This window comes from Apostichopus japonicus, chromosome 12, assembly GCF_037975245.1.
Source record: "Apostichopus japonicus isolate 1M-3 chromosome 12, ASM3797524v1, whole genome shotgun sequence".
NCBI classification, from domain to species: domain Eukaryota; kingdom Metazoa; phylum Echinodermata; class Holothuroidea; order Aspidochirotida; family Stichopodidae; genus Apostichopus; species Apostichopus japonicus.
The window spans coordinates 16,037,926-16,056,767 of record NC_092572.1 but is presented as its reverse complement, the minus strand read 5'-3'; the positions used below and the strand labels follow the sequence as shown (position 1 = coordinate 16,056,767).

General features: G+C 37.7%; 2 protein-coding genes across 2 annotated transcripts in view; one reads left to right on the top strand and one right to left on the bottom strand.

The window, feature by feature from the left end:
* The window catches only part of LOC139977967 (gamma-adducin-like), a gene marked incomplete in the record, with an annotated part of 755,008 nt that overhangs the window by 50,735 nt on the left and 685,431 nt on the right, over positions 1-18,842 (top strand).
* The window catches only part of LOC139977959 (uncharacterized), a 234,524-nt gene continuing 215,684 nt past the window's right edge, over positions 3-18,842 (bottom strand). The window contains exon 13 of the mRNA XM_071987781.1: positions 3-1,641. Within this exon, the coding sequence (XP_071843882.1) occupies positions 1,451-1,641 (191 nt within the window). The 3' untranslated portion in view covers positions 3-1,450. The remainder of the gene's footprint in view (positions 1,642-18,842) is intronic.

Here is an 18,842-nt window from a genome sequence, read left to right as displayed (position 1 = left end):
TATTAGTGAGAGAGGAAATTTGAAAACGTCAAAATGGAGTTGCCGGTGTAAGGGGTAGGGTGAGGCGCACACCCCTTCCAAAATCATCGATCCGTCACTGGCTACCCTTTGTGTATAATAGGGATCAGCCCTGTAATTATGTCACTGTTCTTTTTTCTCTTCCCAGTTGCTTGCCCTTTTTTTCTACTCCCTCCTTTTCTCCTTTTCCTCTATTTCTTCTTTTTCTTTTCCCTTCCTTCCTCCCCTTCTTTCCCCTCTTTTTCCCTTTTTTCTTCTCTCTTTTTTTTCTCGCCTCTATTTCTTACCTGGGGGGTGCACGCTCCCAACGCCCCCCCTGGATACGCGCCTGATCAAGGTGGTCAGAATTTGACCCTAAGTGACCTTTGACCTCTGCATAGAACATTCAGTTCTTGTACATTTCTGAGCATAAGGATAATCGCAGCTTTGATTTTGATGTCGACAATGATTTCAGGCTTTTGGCAGCTGATGACTCCAATTTACATTTGACCTCTTAACAGAACTGCTCAAAGTGTAATGCTCAGTGAGGGGGACCTACCACCTAATTATGACATTTTACCGATGCTACAGATATTCACTAAACTAGACTACAAGGTTTTTGTATTTTGGCCGCTGATGACCTCAATTGACATAACTTCATTATTTCCATCTGTAAATATGAGAAAATTTTCAACATGATACCCTTGACAAGGGCACTTTTGAAAACATGCAAGAGAGAATAAAAAACCCAGTATTTTTAGGTGCAGGGCAGAGATGGTCTTATGGTATTGCAGAAGTATTCAAGACTATGCATGAAATAAAGATAGATTTCCCCAGAAAAAAATTCTGCCAAACTATTCCTAAAATTTAGGAGAGCAGTTTTTTCAAGAGTTTTAAGTACAGCTTCCATAACAGTGTTCCCTATTATATCTCTTGCTATTTCAAGGAAAAAATACTGCATATCTTAGTGCTTCAATATTTACACACATGGTGATACAAAAAAAAGAAGTAGAAAAGCTTACATATATATACAGTTTATATATATATATATATATACAGTTTATATATATATATATATATATATATATATTTACATATATATATGTACATATAGATAGGGAGTACTCTATTCGAATAAGCCCAAATGAATGATGAAACAAATAATAATAATAAATATATCTTTTAAGAAGCTGCAACATCGGTGGCTCAAAAAGTTTGTGATCCTGAAAGTTTGAGACCGGCAGGTCTTTCTGGTAGCTGGATCGAATCACTTCCCGATTCTTCTTCAACTTTAGTCCTATTTCTAATCCCTTCGGGGGAAACTTCCATCAGCTTGTCATTTTGGATTGATGAAGCGTTCGGCACGTCGCTACCAGAATTGGAACAAACTTTTCTGTCTTCTTTTGCCTTCAGGAGGTTATCGTCTGGTAAGCCTTCCCTGATCTGGTAAGAGTTAGACTGTACTTAACTCGAGAGGTGAGATGGAGGCTTTCATGTCCATAATGAGACTAGAGAAGGGATCTGAATCAGCTACAGGGGCTTGGGATTCCAATTTATTGTCTCTGTCTGATGTTTCATCATCTTCCCAAGTCTCTCCCAAATTTAAGTCAGGGAGCTGTTCCATGGTGGACACCATAGGTGGTTCTGTCCATAAAAGAGTATGAAAGAAAATTACTAGATAGGAATACACAAGCCATGTAAACTAATTTTTAGATTTCTTGACCTTCGACCTCTTTGACGTCATCAATCACACAGGCATGAGTTAACATGGTCAGGCACCCACCCACCAAGCTTGAACTCGACAGGACTTGAGGTCTAGGAGGAGTTGTTTTGCTCACTCACTCACGCACACAGACATACACACCCACACTCACTTACTCACATTTTTGATGTGGGGTGAAGTACAATATCTCATCTCCCTATTCATTACATGAAGGGAGATGAGATCAAAACAAACTCAACACAAGGTCACAAACAGTTCTGCTTTACAGCAAGAAATAGATAGTGGTCTACTTTAAAATGCACTGTGCAGTTTTCAGTACAGTCAACTGTTTATATTGTAAATTTAAAAATTATATCGTTTAAGCAGCTTATTTTAGCCGCCCACCCCTCCTCCACTCACCCCCACCCCAAATCGAGTTCTATTAACCTTTCCAATCCTTTACAACTTGAGATAGTTTAAAATGTCGTTACCAAGACACAGCGTTACCTTTCAACAAGTTACATTTATGGTAAGTAAACATTCAGTTTGGGATTATCCAATAACTTGTCTCAATACATTGCATTTACTTTTCCCAGTCAGTTTCTTATTTTTGAATTGTTTTACAAAAGAATAAAACATAGATAATATGTTGCCAGCTGACAAAACCTTGCTTAAAATAAAACATGTTTAGAGAGTGAAACTTACTTATGACTGGTTAAAATGTCCCTGTAACTATCGCTACCACTGGACTTCGTGTTCAGAGATGAGCCATGCTTGTACTCGGACTGAGCCGTATCTCCTAAATTTTCTATAGCCACTTTTTGTGGGGAGAATAAACTGCAGCGGAAGATGAAAGAAAAGAGAACCAACAATGTAGACAGACAGAGGGTGAAAGAAGAACAAACAAAACACACTCAATGAACGTAAGAATATGTACGTCAGGAAGCAGGTGGATGGCAAAATACCTCTTGCGGTAATGAGCTTAAAAATCATCCATCACTGATAGCAACAACTGCGGTATGCCTTTTAACCCTTTCAATGCCTTAGGTGCCCTCTTGATCATCCTACAACTTTATCATCTAAGTCAGGGCTCTAAGATTGTCCAAAACTCCAGCAAAATTTGTGCCAAGAACCAGTAAATATTGAGCAGCTGCAGGAAATGTTAAGGTCTTGATGTACAGTTTTCAAAAAACCACTGAAAAAAAGTTGCTCTTAAAATTCTGTCTATTCTACATGTTTTTTCTCACTCTGGAAACCATGCCCCTTGGTGCCTTTTCACAAGTGTATGTAAATAGCCTTGTTTTCCTACTAAAACTACAAAGTTGCCATAGTGCCCCTGCTATCTCAATGAAAATCAAAGACAATTTCTAATTCTCTCCCTCGAAATAGTGGCTGTGCCCCTCCGGATTCTTAATGAGAGTACATTAATAAACTGGGTACTTAGGTAAAAACTGCAATTGCTGATTCAAGGCACCAAACTGCATTAAATAAAAGCTTTCAATATACAAATATCTCTGCATCCTACCCTGTTTGTTTCTGTTACAGCTTATTGTTGCTCCATTTACTGATACTGTTTATATAAAAAACTACTTATTATCGACTTTTGTTTTCAAAAATATATATATATATATATTTGTATGGTAGTTCGTGGAATAGCGACCCATACTTTATTACAGATCAGTACGCCTGACGATTGCTGTACAACTACTTGTACAAGAGCGAAACTCTGATTAGCAATGGACTCTTAATAATTTAATGTTTATTACAATATATATATATCAATATATATCATGCTCTACTTCGGTATTGAGCCCTCTCACCGTTGATAGTATTTTAGCTATATTTTATAGTTTGGCTCCTGAACCTCGGTTGAGCACTCTACTTACTAACAGCAGTACATGCTTTTACAGCATAGTATGGAACGATACAACATGAACTACTCGGGCAAGAACATTCCTTTGCCATCAACTAGAGAATACTTGAAAAGACTGCTAGAGATGACAGAGAAGCTGATAAACGGATGCGATGGAGAGCATTATTTATCCTGGCCGACACTGACACCGATGCGGAAACGAGTGACACCAGCCGTGACGAGGACAACACCGCCACCACCGATGCATACCGGCTAAAATCGAGATGCGTCCCACCACAAATCCCGGAGTTGGTCTCATTCGAGTCCAATATGCTGGAAATGGTCGAGAACACTAAGTTCAAGGAAGAGCCGGAGAAGCTCCTGTCCAACCTCAAGAAGGACATAGAAAACATCACATCCTCTAAAGAAATCTTCGTAGAGGCGGACAAAACCAGGAACATGTACAAGATGGACCCCGCCAAATACGGTGGGTTGCTAACTGTAAACATATCTCAGAAATACAAATATGCGGACCGCAACACCGCCACCGAAATAGACAATGAAACACAAGTCTAGCTGACAAACTAAAAATAGGTAACCGAATAAATAAAACTGGACCCAAAACGGCTTTCGTGACGATCAAGGACCACAAAGAAATTTTTCAAGATAACACAAAATGCAGGCTAATAAACACAAAAAAAACCTGAAATGGGACGAGTGAGCAAGGCCATGCTTGACCACATAAATGCAAACATACCACAAGCGTACTGGAATGGATTAAAAATATACAGGAAAAGAGCAGTCTCACCTTTCTGGTCTTCGATATTGTTGATTCTTACCCTTCAATAAGCAAGGATCTCATACACAAATGTCTAGCATGGGCCAAAGCATACACCAGAATCAGTGATACTGAATACAAGACTATCATGCACGCAAGGCGATCTCTCCTTCACGATCACAAGGGCAAAAGAGAAGAGAGACATGGGTAACCAATTCCACGTCTCAATGGGTGCATTTGACAAAGCGGAAGTTTGTAAATTGGTGGGAATATTCATTTTGAACCAACTGGAGAAAAACCCCGATATCACTGGTTTGGGACTATACAGGGACGATGGGCTACCAGTAATGAGGTCATGCTCAGGCAGCAAAGCAGACAGAATACGAAAAAGCCCTAATCAAGATCGTTCATACATGTGGACTAAAAATCACTGTCCAAACGAACTTGAAAACAGTCAACTTCCTTGACGTCACTTTGAACATGAATACCAGCGAGTACCAGCCCTACAGAAAACCAAACAACGAACCAATCTACATACAGTAAGCCAACACTCGAACCACCCGCCCGGAATAATAAAGAACATACCGCCAGCCATCGAAAGAACAGTCTCTGGTCTATCATCTAACCAGGACACATTCAAGAAAGCAGCACCCACCTACAATCATGCCCTCCGGTCAGCTGGATACAACTATACTATCAAATACCAAAACAAGGAAAACAAAAACACCAAACAGAACAAGAAACGCAGGTCAAGAAAAATCACATGGTACAACCCCACATACAGCAAAAACGTAAAGACCAACTTTGCGGCGGACTTCCTAAAACTCATCAACAAGCAATTCCCACAGACCAACAAGCTACACAAAATCTTCAACAGATCAACATTCAAAATAAAGTTACAGCTGTATGAGAAACATGCAACAGATCATCAAGTCACACAACTCAAAGGTCATGCAAGAAACGAGCCAACCCCCCAGGAAAAGACATGCAACTGCCGAGAAGTAGACAGTTGCCCACTTCGCGGCAACTGCTTGGTTAATGACGTCATTTACAAAGCCACCGTCACGTCAGGAACCGACGACGCATCATACATAGGCCTCGCGAGCGGAGAATTTAAGAAGAGATACAACAACCACACCAAATCATTCCAACATGACCGATATAAGAAAGAAACGGAACTCTCTAAACACAACTGGCAACTCAAGGAGAAAAAAGCTGAATATTCAATACACTGGGAAATTGTGTCACAGTCCAAACGCACAAGCGGCAGTCTGGTCTATGCAATCTTTGCAAAGAAAAGCTCCAAATTACCACCCTCAAAGGCAACACGCTCAACTAGAGAAGCGAGCTCATCTCTACCTGTAGACATGGCAACAGACACAAAAGGAAACCACCCAGCCGTGTCAAACCCAAATGGTAGTTCGTGGAATAGCAACCCATACTTTATTACGGATCAGTAGGCCTGACGATCGCTGAACTCCGAGCAGCGATGGACTCGAAATAGTTAACGTTTATTACAATATATATATATATCTATAATATATATATATATATATATATATATATATATATATATATATAGATATATATATAAATATATATCTTTAATATATATAGATCTATATATAGATATATATATATATATATATACACAGCATATGCAGTATATATATATATATATGTATATATATATATATATATATATATATATATATACAAGTAATGCCGTATTATATTCAGATTACTCATACACCTCGTGTATATAGGTTATGCATGACATATTTGCATATCATATATTTATAAATAGTAACTAATGTATATGTTACTATAATCATTAAATATAATAATATATACAAGTAATGCCGTATTATATTCAGATTACTCATACACCTCGTGTATATAGGTTATGCATGACATATTTGCATATCATATATTTATAAACAGTAACTAATGTATATGTTACTATAATCATTAAATATAATTTTGTCCGGCATGGCTTTCTGTATGATGTTGTAACATTCGGCAAGCTCATAAACATATATATATTATAAATATTAGACACTGGTTTTTGTAGGTGGGAGTATACAAATGTATGAACCAGGTGGCTGTCAGCAGTGCACGAGGAAGCACATACAAATCACTTTCACCCACACAGGGCCCCGCTTGTAACGCAGTAAATACACATGATGTTGAGGAATCTGCGCGCAAGTATTAAATCAGCATCATTTCGAGCGTGAGCATATATGATTTTTTTGTCTCTGTTTGAAAGGTTAGCAGAGCTTGTCGCAAAACAAGTTTCGAAGGTCATCGGGAAAAATTAGTTTCAAGGTTGAGCCTGAACTTAAGAAGTGTTTCAAAGTTACTTGTTAGGCTCACTTTATTGTAAGTTGGGCCCACTATTAGTATCTGTCGAATGCAAGTCAGGTCTTGAGATAGTTAATCCAGCGTAACGTTGCAGCATTAAATCGCTCCTCGTGATTATTAGAGCTGTTTGGCAATGATATAGTGTGAGTTTACAGTATTAAACTGTTTACCTATTTTAGCCATGTATATCCTACCATGTAGTCACACAGTGTCTGTATAATATGTCTTCTTTCTCTGTCATTAGGCATTCTTTCTGCTTTTAGTCTTCCCTCAAGCACTAGTAGCAGCCTTGGAATTTTGAACTTCTTTGGCCATTAATTCCTATTTTGATAGAAAACAAACAAAACACACTGTTGATTGTTCATAGTTTCAACTTATCAAATATAGTTTCTGTGATTCAACTAATGGCATTCTATGCTGACCAAATGATGGTAAAATAAAAGTACTAACAAGTTATTAAATTGTTTGTTAACAGGTGTTGGACTTCTGAAAATGTTTATGATTCTTATGCGGTCAAATAAAATGTCCTACACATAGACACACAATATTGCTCAACCAATTGCTGAATACTAGTCGGCATGATAAAAGGGTCTGTGGTAGTATACACCTATTAAATGCCCCAATACACACTAAATCAAAAAGTAATGTGATCCCTTAATCTATTTAGCTCTCACAAGCTTAATGCAACCAATAACTGGATAGCTGACAAGTTGGCCATTCATAGCACCCTCAATTTTCTATATCATAACCATGCAGATTGCTTGTTTACTATGAGAGACTGACGTTTTCCTCACTTGTAAACAAACCTCTTTACTCAGCAGAAATCAATTTTTGTATGCTGTTCCAGGGAGGCCTAAATTGGTCTAAACTTACTTAACTGACCAAATTTTTGTATCACTTGTACTCTCTATCATGCTCCTTAACATCCCTGCCAAGAAAACACCAGACCCTAATTGATAACATATCAAGAAAGTTGTTCTCCTGTTGCTTTTTCTGAATGAGAACACTTATGGTGGATTGATGTAAATGCTAATAGGATTATGCCATCTTAACTACAATTGAAATTTTTTAGACTCCACATTAAACCTCTTTTAATGATTGTTTGAGAAGTTGTGACTTACACCCAGGGACGTGGCTAGAGGGGGGGGTGGGTGTGGGGGGTGTCTCATCCCTGCACGTCATAAAACTGACGATAGTTGGAAAATTGGAGTGCGACAGTTGGAATTTCCGACTGTCGCACTACAGTTTATCTAGGCCTATTCATATATTCCTGTGATTGTGAATGACCTAAAAATTGAAAAATTTCGGTCAAAATTGGCCTTTAATCAGTCATATTTACCACGTTTGTCTTGCCACTTTCATAAATTGTATCTCGCGATTCTTATACTCCACCACACAAAACTTGGTATGATTTTGAATACTCCAAAAAAATGCCTAATAGAACTACCGTCATAGGCGTAGGGGCCCAATATGATTTGGGGGGCTGATTTGGGAAAAATATAACCAAAATTGTTTACGTTTCGTGTGTTACACATGTCAATGTGCATATCATATAGTCATGCACCGGTTTTTACATCGCATGCCAATAACATACAATCATATGCTGTGTTATTACCCTTCCATATTGGTTAGAATTATTGGGGAAGTCAATACAATGTTTATGGTAATAATAATATCAGTTTAACCATTGAAAAACACATTGCAAATTATCTTTCTTTCAGTAGGTAAAAAACATTTGGTTGGGGAGGCTAATAACTTTGTGAAGTGAGCGCCAGTGGAGAAAAATGTATCAAAAAAAAGTTCAGATCAAAAGTCCAGTCAGTCGCGAAAGACGCCACTGAATAGGTCACTAGGAAATTGTTATATTTTAATGGGTAAAGGGAAAGATATGTTTGGTAGGCGTGCAACAACATTGAAGCCAGGTCACAGGTTCGGTTTTACAGCTCGTACAGCTGATGCCAACCGCACTGGTGACATGCCTACCCCTTCTGATGTGGCACCTATTCCTCTTGAAAACTTAGATATGAAGAATTTGTGGGACTTGGCTCAAAGGTTGTGTTTGGATGCATTCTCTGAAGATACAAAGGTACTGTAAGCTCTTGCCCATCTACAAAGGTTTAAACCAAGAAGCAAACCTGGCAAGAATCCCACAGAGCTAAACATTGCACGGCAGTTAGGCTTGCATCAGATGTAGATCAGTTCAAGTGCAGCTCATAGATTGCTCAGCAGCATCTCTCTTCCCAGTCCCGCTGTCAGAACACTACAAAAGTCAGCCAACCAGTTTGGACCTGCAATCAAAGAAATGAATGAAAATGATATGTCAGAAAAGGGGTGTATAAAGAAGACACTGCAACTGCATGGCCTCTCAAAAGACTCTCCAATTTTTGCAGAATATGATCGTCAATATCATACCTGTCTGCGTAATGCAAAAAGTAAGACTCCATTTGTTCGTGCAAGCCAATACAGAGATATAATTGTTGAGAATGTCACCATGGATAAATTTAATTTTGATTACAATCACAGTAACAACTGTACCTTAATTGGTGAAATGAATAGAAGAAGGAGTCACAAGTTGCAATTTCCAGGCAATGAGGGCTGTTCAATAAGATGCCAATGTCAAAGATGAACAGAATGGTGGAAAGATTTGTGCATCCATATTACTTACTGGTAAGAACCCACTAAAGGAGAAGTGCCTAACAACTGATGCTGATGGCAAGGCATGTAAAGGGTTCACTGGTACAATGGCTGCAGCTACTCATTCTGAAACAGAGAACCATATGCTGTTAGACCAAGTTCACCTACTCAAGTCACTCCGCAGAGCACTGACTAAAGCAGTACTCTCCTCTGATATGTTACCTGCACAAACTGTAACTAGGAAGCACTTGATACAAAAGTGCATTGCAGAGGACTTGACCTGCCTTGTACTGGCAGAGGTGACTACTTGCAGGAATTAAAGCCCTCAAATACGACCACTGCAAAGTTGTGAAGGCTTTATCAACATGTTAAGACTGCCTTGCAAAGTGCTACATTGGAAATCATTCACATTGCCCAAAGCATTCATTTGTATGCAAGAGGGGCAGGAAGTACACATTTCCATTCATGCCAAATGCCACAAAGAGACCTTTGCTAATATCCCACACTGACAGCACACAACTACAGTACTGATTTCGCTTAACTCCCGTTGAAAAAAAATCAACGATCGATAAAAAAAGTTGAAAATCGATAAAAAAAGTTGAAAATTGATAAAAAACAAATAATTTCATTAAGATTTAGACCACTGCAGGCACGGTTGTCAACATAGTTTCAACGAAATTTCCACGAAAGTTATCGCGATCAACAACGGCAAAGGCAATTCTAGACATATCAAGGTTGTGACCTACGTTGAATCCTTAGTGTAACTAGAGCCGTTTTCAGACTATACCAGAAGTGGCCGAGGAATATTACAAACGTTGCAAAAGTTTGATTGTATATAAGACAGAGTAAGTTCTGTACTAGGTGTTTGAAAAATTATTTGGCTAGGATAATAAAAACTGGTCTTGGTCGATCGTAACAAGTACTTAATTTATAGGCTAGTATTAAACTAAGATAAGTTTAAGTAACTCACCAATGAACGCAGCGTCAGAAAAACAAGAAATAAAAAAAAAATTTACACAATGAAACAGTCGTAGCTGGATATCAAAGAGATCTTTTTTTCCAATAAATTCCTGTGTTACTTGACGTACTACAGTACCGTTTACCGCACTCACTTTCAAACCAAAAAATCTCCCCCTGGCTTCAATGCACGCAAAATAAAAAACATCCTGTTACTTTCCCCCTAACCCAGCTACTGTAAGTTGCCCGCGAATGCAGATGGACTGCCCTGGTAATTAAGGTCGCAGCCTGGGTCTGGGCCACCTACAGTATGCTGGTTACATGTGCATTCCCTACCCTGGATATCCCCAGCGACCAAACTTTTTTGAGAGGCCTAGTCCAATCATAAACCTGGCTTTGTCAAATTCACGCCTACCATCTGTTAATTAGCATAGTATTTATCTTCAGGGGGGGGGGGGTTTAGCCCTGCAGAACCTTTGGCTGGCTTACTCTAGAAGCAAACATTATTTTGCCCCTACTGTTCATAATGGAATGGATGTTACCTGTAACTAAGTTAATTGAAAACCAAATATTCATTCATATATATATATATAAGTAGAACAATCCAGCAGGGATAGAAAGTTTATCTTGAATAAACCAATCAGAAGCTGTGCTATTAATAAAACTTGAAAACACCTGGCCAGCAAAAGAGTTGCAAACAATTGTTTCCATGACTACTAAGAAAATAAAGCAGTGGCTTGGGCCCAAGTTGGGGAGAAACCTGTGGAAAATGAATATATTTTCATTGCTTATTTGAGTATTGTATATTGGGAAGAGCTGATCGAACATTACTGGGGAGGGCTTTCAACTGGCCTGACGGCATGTAAATTTAATTTAATGAGAAGGGGGTTTTTATGAGTCTCCCGGTATGCGTCACATGAGAAGTAAATGTTTTGTTTTTCGATTTTATCATTTTTCAAGTGGAACAGCTCATAAAATCATATCAATCAAATATCCTTCCTTAGTTTTACTAATCAGGAATGTTTGACAAGGCATGCAATGCATCGTTCGAAAATGTAATTTTAAACTAGAATTGAAAATGAACGACATAAAACAATATCTGTGAAGCGTGTGGAGCACAAGTTTGAATATTCGTTGTGAAAGAAAACATAATGAACAATGTTTACTGCGTAAATAAATTTCGCGGAACTGGTACAGAGAAATTACGTACTGCAGCTTACATCAGAGAAGCTCATAAATGACACAGGCAGTGTTCGATTTTTCCGGTATCGCATCGCAAAATGCGATCCAAAATGACAAACTTGCGAGACGTTTCCAAATCAGCATCGCACATTGTGCCGATTTGTGCGATACAAATTCCTAGTCAGATTTGGGAGCAAACACTCAAACCTTAACTTACGAACTGTCGATCACAATGAGGAAGTTATAATTTATTGAGTTTATACTCAATGAACAACTTATTCACTTGACCGTATAGCGAAAAAAAAAACTGAAAAAATAATATCCTACCATAGTTAAGTGTAAAGCAAATAGCCTAACCACCTCGGCGGTTACGGATCTCACTTAACTAAAAGGTTCCCTGGCAACGTGCCAAAAAAATGTTAACAAGCAGGTGTTACACAGGGGATGAGCTCACAGTTGTTGGGAAGGTACCTGGGCAAATTCGCAGCACATGTACCGTGGTACAGTAGTTGGGTATAGGGTTAAACACTGCAGTTATAAAAATGTACGCATAGTGCACGCTATTCATTGTTAGGCAGTCTAGAAACGGGGCTTTGCTGAACGTTGTTTGTTTCATAATATCGGAAGTTTTGTAAGTTGCACTTTCTAAAGATTGAAAGACAGATTAAATCTCTTTTCATTTTATAACATAATATAGCTACTTTAACTTGTCATTTTAAAATTTTCATCAGTTTCGTGACAATTTAAATAAAAAAGTTGTCAGTATTTTGAATCCTCAACTGCAAATTTTTTCATCGCAAAAAATGACAATTTTCGGGGGCTTTCGCCCCCAGGATCCCCACGAGGGGTTCTACCCCATGACCCCACCATAGCCCTAAGACGGGCCCCTGGACACCACGCCTTTATGCTCGCACGTTACGCGTGCTAGGCAGGCGAACACCGGCGGGAAATCGGCAGTGTGTTCGCGGGAAATTGAATAAGGTTTTCCAACACTGCTGAACTGTGCAGTTACTGTATCATGTTCAAGGTTTTCACGGAGGCCTTTGAGGAAATGAATGGTTAGTACAGTGTATATATGCTGCACTAATGCTGTGTGTAGGCCAAGGTTCACGAAGGTCATTGGTTATATTCGCGCGCCGTAGACGTGTTTTTAGACGTTACGGAGAGTCAGGTTTCCATGGATATTAATCGAAAATGAATCTGAGTTTAACTGACGCTAAAGAAATGGAACGTCTTGGGCAGATCATGGAGCTATAAACTGTTTATAGCTCCATGGGCAGATTAACAAATCATTGCAAGTATAAATAAGTAGCTCTGCTGTTAGAAAGAAAAGTTCAATATCGGTTTGCTGTTATCGGCAATTAGGCAAAATTTCACCGATACCGATATGCTGCCGATATTGCAAATATCGGACGATACCGATATTGAAAACGATTATCGTAGCAACACTAGTATAAATAATAATAATAAACAAACATTTTCTAGTTAATACATTGATCGCCAACATTTGGTCCGTTTTGTGGTAATTTCAAAACTGCTATTTAATATTGGGGAACTGCTATGCAACAAAAATATTGTATAGCAATTGTCGAAATTTGTTGCTATGCAATTTTTTGGCCATAAGTCGAACACTGGACACAGGTGGATAGAGCGCATCAAAATTCGGTTTAGGAAATCCCTACACAGCTGACAAAAGTCGATATCTCCTTCCGTTTTCGAGTTATAGGCGATTTTGTGTTTTTGCGATATGGTTTTCAGTATATTTTCATTCAATAAAGTCGTTTTTTTTTGTGTGTTATAAGGGTGTGACCTAACGGATATTTCACTAACCATTTAACCGTATAACCTGCCGGTAGGTTAAACTTTTAATCGCTGTTTCCCGATTGCGGCTTTTTCGACGTAATGTCACTCAACTTTTAATGAAAATAGGACATTATGAGTACAATAATTAAGGGTTTTTTTTTTCAAAAAAGTAGCAATTCAGGCAACAAGACAACGATCAATGTATGTTAATTACTAATTAGGCCCAATAATATTGCGAACATTACGTGTAATAATTGATGAAAAGAATAACACACCTGATCAGTATATCGTGGTCTTCAGAAGCTCAGATCACTGAATTTATATAACTCGGCCTTCGGCAACATCGTAACTTTTGAAGAAAAAAAACAATATATTTGTCTATCTATCACAAGATTTTAAACAAAAACTCGCCTAACTTAGCAAACTTACCCACCTTTCCTGCTTACTCATTAAAAGTCATGTTTAGAAAACAAATTACGCACGCACGTGTTTTGCGATGGGTTGTAGCAGCCTCCGATTTCATTTTCTTTCTCTTGTGTCACATACATGATACAGTACTTTACATTTGATACAAAAGTTTCTTCAACAACAGCTTCCCAAAATTGGTGTCGCAATAGGTTAAATTTTAACCGCGCAGCGTAGTACCATTCATAATTTGCATATTACACCAAAATTTACACTCGGCGTCCAGATGGTGGAAGAATGTAACATCATGTTCAATGTGTTGTGTCGTTCCCATGGTGCGATGAACTTGGGCAAGTTCAAATGTCAATGACCTACTTATGTTCTATGACCAATGTCAGTGGGAATTATGTGTGTAAAAACTCGAATTTTTCCCACGTGTTATATATATATAGAAGTTTTACGTAAGCGGAGCGAATTTTGGGGCGGCTCGTTGATTGTGAGGAAGCACTTATCTAAGCATCAATATTTGTGAAAAATATCGTAAGGTTTATCATTTTCATTCATATTCTTTTATGTTTGCCGCAATCCTGCCCGCAATGCATGCACAGTATAATACCATGTGTGGAAAAAATGGCTGTATATGTGCGGACCTGAGAGAGCCAACTGGCCTAGTGTTGTTAATGTTATTACCATACTTTCTAGAACGACCATTTGCGTCTTTTGGCGTCGACATATTTTCACACGGGATTTCACCATGCCATTGATCGGTGTACACGGGTGATATATGTCGCAAATATAAACTGAGAAAACGAATTGACGACACTATCATGAGCTTGTGACTATTGGCCTACTACTATAGTTATATTGAACACATTATTCATGCCTAAAACATCGTTTTTCTGTTTTTTATTGATAGTTTGCAGTACATTACTCAGTTCTTTACATATTTTTAAATAATTTTCATGTTTAAAATGTATTTGATTTTTTTTTTTTAATTTTCCGTTTATACGGTTTGTGATTTCCTAAACGGATAGTGCATTTGCGGCTGGTTAAACAGTTAATCGTTTAAACGGTCACACCCTTAGTGTGTTATCTTGTTCGGAAATGATCCGAAATGAAAGTAATAACTGTTAAGTTTTTCCACTTCTGGTATAAAATTATTCCATCAAAGTTAACCTGATTAACATGTCTCATGCCAAATCTATATTAAACAAAATAGAAAAAAAAAAAAGAGAAAACGCATGTTTGAAAAATGGAAGCGTCCTAGCAGAATGGGCGGGGCATCTTTATTTTGCTTCAAGTAATGTGTTTTCGCTCGGAAACAAAGTTTCATACTTCAACTCTAATAAAAAATCAAATTTACATCTCTTAAGAATAACTATTTTTCGCAATCTGCAAGTAAACAAAGTTTATTTATGTCCATTCATTGTTATTTTAATGGTGAAACAGCACTCCAACTTATCTGGAAGGGTGCCTCGTGGTACATAGCTTGTACTGCAACCTCCAAGATAGCCTGGCAAAGTTAAGACTTATGTCAATGTGTTTGGGGTTCAGTCAGAAAATGTCCCCCATCAGTTTTACTACATGTTTCTTTGAGTGTTACTACTCATGCAAGCCTGAGAATGCTTTTGTAAATATTCTTGCTTTCAAACGTTTCACTTTACCACATATTGACCTTCTATTTCGTTTAAAAAAGAATTTCCACGCATCATTGCTAATTCCATGTAGAAAATGACTGAGATCACCAATCGTTAAAATTCGTGGAATTTCGATAAAAATCGGCAAATTTCAATAAAAAACAAAGAAATCTGTTTATTTTCCTTTTACAAATTTCAACGAGAGTTAAGCGAAATCAGTACTGTAAATGAAATACCTGAGACACCCTCCTGCAGCAAATGTTTATGGTCCACTGAGTTTCAGACTTCCACTCAAAAAGCAGAGGTAGTCAATAATGCTTTCGAGTTTCCAATCCAAAACATAGCACAAACATTTCACGCAACAGTCAGTACAGGGACCACAGTGCCACAAACATTACAAATAAAGGGCCTGAAGAGTCCATAGCCAGGAAGATGGAAGCTGCAGGATTAGAGGTGAGCTCAAATAGTCCATGTATCCAGACTCTGAAACAGATGCAAAGGAAACAACAGTATGATAGACTATATAAGGGTCATTCCATGCCAAATCAACAAGCAAAATTTGATTTCGACACCCACCGTCTCAGATTTTCACCAAATTCGGTGTGGAGTTTCATAATATAAAGATAAGAATCCACGCCAAATTTTAGCTGAAAATATCAATCGGTTCGTGAGATATCGGCTTTCAAAAATTGGTGAAATTGACCCCAAAAATCCAAAATGGCGGCCATTTTGAATTGACCTAAATTAAAACCCCCGGACTTTTTCTTCAATAACTTCTCTTCTGAGTAAGCTACAGACATGAAACTTGGGATTATAGTAATTTAAAGCATGGAGATCCTCAATATGGACATTAATTTAATGTAGGAGGGTAATAAAGGTAAGTTATGGGGATTTTGAATTTTAATGAATGAAAATTAATTGCCAAAAATTTATTTTCACACCTTCTCATACATATGAAAAATTTTCAATGTGGGACAGCATCTATGAATCTGAAATTTGGCACATTGATAAAGCATATCACAAAGAACTGTTATGCAAAAAATTGTGATGGTACTCTCTCTCTAAATGGAAATATTTTTTTCTGAAGTTGGAGCAAAATGTCGCAAATTTTCACAAATTTTGGCTGAAATTGCTGATATTCGTTATGTACATTCCGCCTTTGGCATAGGTAACAAGATTTTATGTCTGAATTTGCAGATATTGTGGAAGACATGTGACCACTCTTCTAGTTTAGCTAATTTTGAGGAAAATTTACGGTCCCAATTTTTTGTAACAAGTAATTAAAATGGCAGAAAATGAGATAGGGGCCTAATATGGCCCTACTTTGAGGGTACTTTATATTCACAAACAAAGGCATGTTTGAGATTTAATTTGCATAGGATCCTTGTTCAGTGCCAGTTGTACAGGAAAAGTGCCAAAAGAAGGTCAAGCGGGTCGTACGTTTTACGAACAGCGCCCTCAAACTTAAGAAATCTCACTTCTGGCCCTAATTGGGGGTCCAATTTGGGCCTGTGGGTTAATTTCAATATTTCTTTAAATACCATATTCCAGGAGTGTATTAACCATATTTTTAAATACTGAAGTCAAAAGTTTGTATTTTATTTTTATCTATTCAAATTTACGACTCGAAAATTGCGAAAATCATGCATTTCATATGTATGGAAATGCTTGTACAAGCCGATTTGAGCAGTTCAAATAACAACAACTTCTAAGCTTTAGCATACAGGTGCTTAACAAATAAGAGGGTGGTACACTAGCATAAGGACTCGCAATAAAGTGCACTTTCTGGGTCATATGCCCAACGATGCATGAGAACAGCGCCCTCAAAAATCACAATTTACCAATATTTTGGGCTATTTTGTACCTATATGCCACTTTAAGCTGCTCATCTGATCATTAAAAAACTGTCAAAAAGATGTTTCAACTTATTCTTTGCATCATAACTATACATGTCTTACTAGTTTTGTATTGAAAACCAAGAAAAACCCTTTTAATTATGACCAACTCTGACCTTGAAATGCCCAAAATAGCCCAAAATATTGGTAAATTGTGATTTTTGAGGGCGCTGTTCTCATGCATCGTTGGGCATATGACCCAGAGAGTGCACTTTATTGGGAGTCCCTATATATGCTAGTGTACCACCCTCTTATTTGTTAAGCACCTGTATGCTAAAACTAAGAAGTTGTTGTCATTTGAACTACTCAAATCGGCTTGTGCAAGCATTTTCATACATATGAAATGCATGATTTTCGCAATTTTCGAGTCGTAAATTTGAATAGATAAAAATAAAACACAAACTTTTGACTTCAGTATTTAAAAATATGGTTAATACACTCCTGGAATATGGTGTTTAAAGAAATATTGAAATTTACCCACAGGCCCAAATTGGACCCCCAATTAGGGCCAGAAGTGAGATTTCTTAAGTTTGAGGGCGCTGTTCGTAAAACGTACGACCCGCTTGACCTTCTTTTGGCACTTTTCCTGTACAACTGGCACTGAACAAGGATCCTATGCAAATTAAATCTCAAACATGCCTTTGTTTGTGAATATAAAGTACCCTCAAAGTAGGGCCATATTAGGCCCCTATCTCATTTTCTGCCATTTTAATTACTTGTTACAAAAAATTGGGACCGTAAATTTTCCTCAAAATTAGCTAAACTAGAAGAGTGGTCACATGTCTTCCACAATATCTGCAAATTCAGACATAAAATCTTGTTACCTATGCCAAAGGCGGAATGTACATAACGAATATCAGCAATTTCAGCCAAAATTTGTGAAAATTTGCGACATTTTGCTCCAACTTCAGAAAAAAATATTTCCATTTAGAGAGAGAGTACCATCACAATTTTTTGCATAACAGTTCTTTGTGATATGCTTTATCAATGTGCCAAATTTCAGATTCATAGATGCTGTCCCACATTGAAAATTTTTCATATGTATGAGAAGGTGTGAAAATAAATTTTTGGCAATTAATTTTCATTCATTAAAATTCAAAATCCCCATAACTTACCTTTATTACCCTCCTACATTAAATTAATGTCCATATTGAGGATCTCCATGCTTTAAATTACTATAATCCCAAGTTTCATGTCTGTAGCTTACTCAGAAGAGAAGTTATTGAAGAAAAAGTCCGGGGGTTTTAATTTAGGTCAATTCAAAATGGCCGCCATTTTGGATTTTTGGGGTCAATTTCACCAATTTTTGAAAGCCGATATCTCACGAACCGATTGATATTTTCAGCTAAAATTTGGCGTGGATTCTTATCTTTATATTATGAAACTCCACACCGAATTTGGTGAAAATCTGAGACGGTGGGTGTCGGGCCCTTGTTGAGTTGGCATGGAATGACCCATAAGAGAGACAGAGCATACAGAAGGAGGAGAGTACAACTCAGAGAGAGAGTACAAGCTACATAGAACTAAAAACATAAACCAGTCCAGTGATTGATGACATATCAAAAAAGATGTCTCCTGTTGCTTTTTGGAACTTTTTCTGAAGAAGCACACTTGGTGCGGATTGATATAGAAGCTA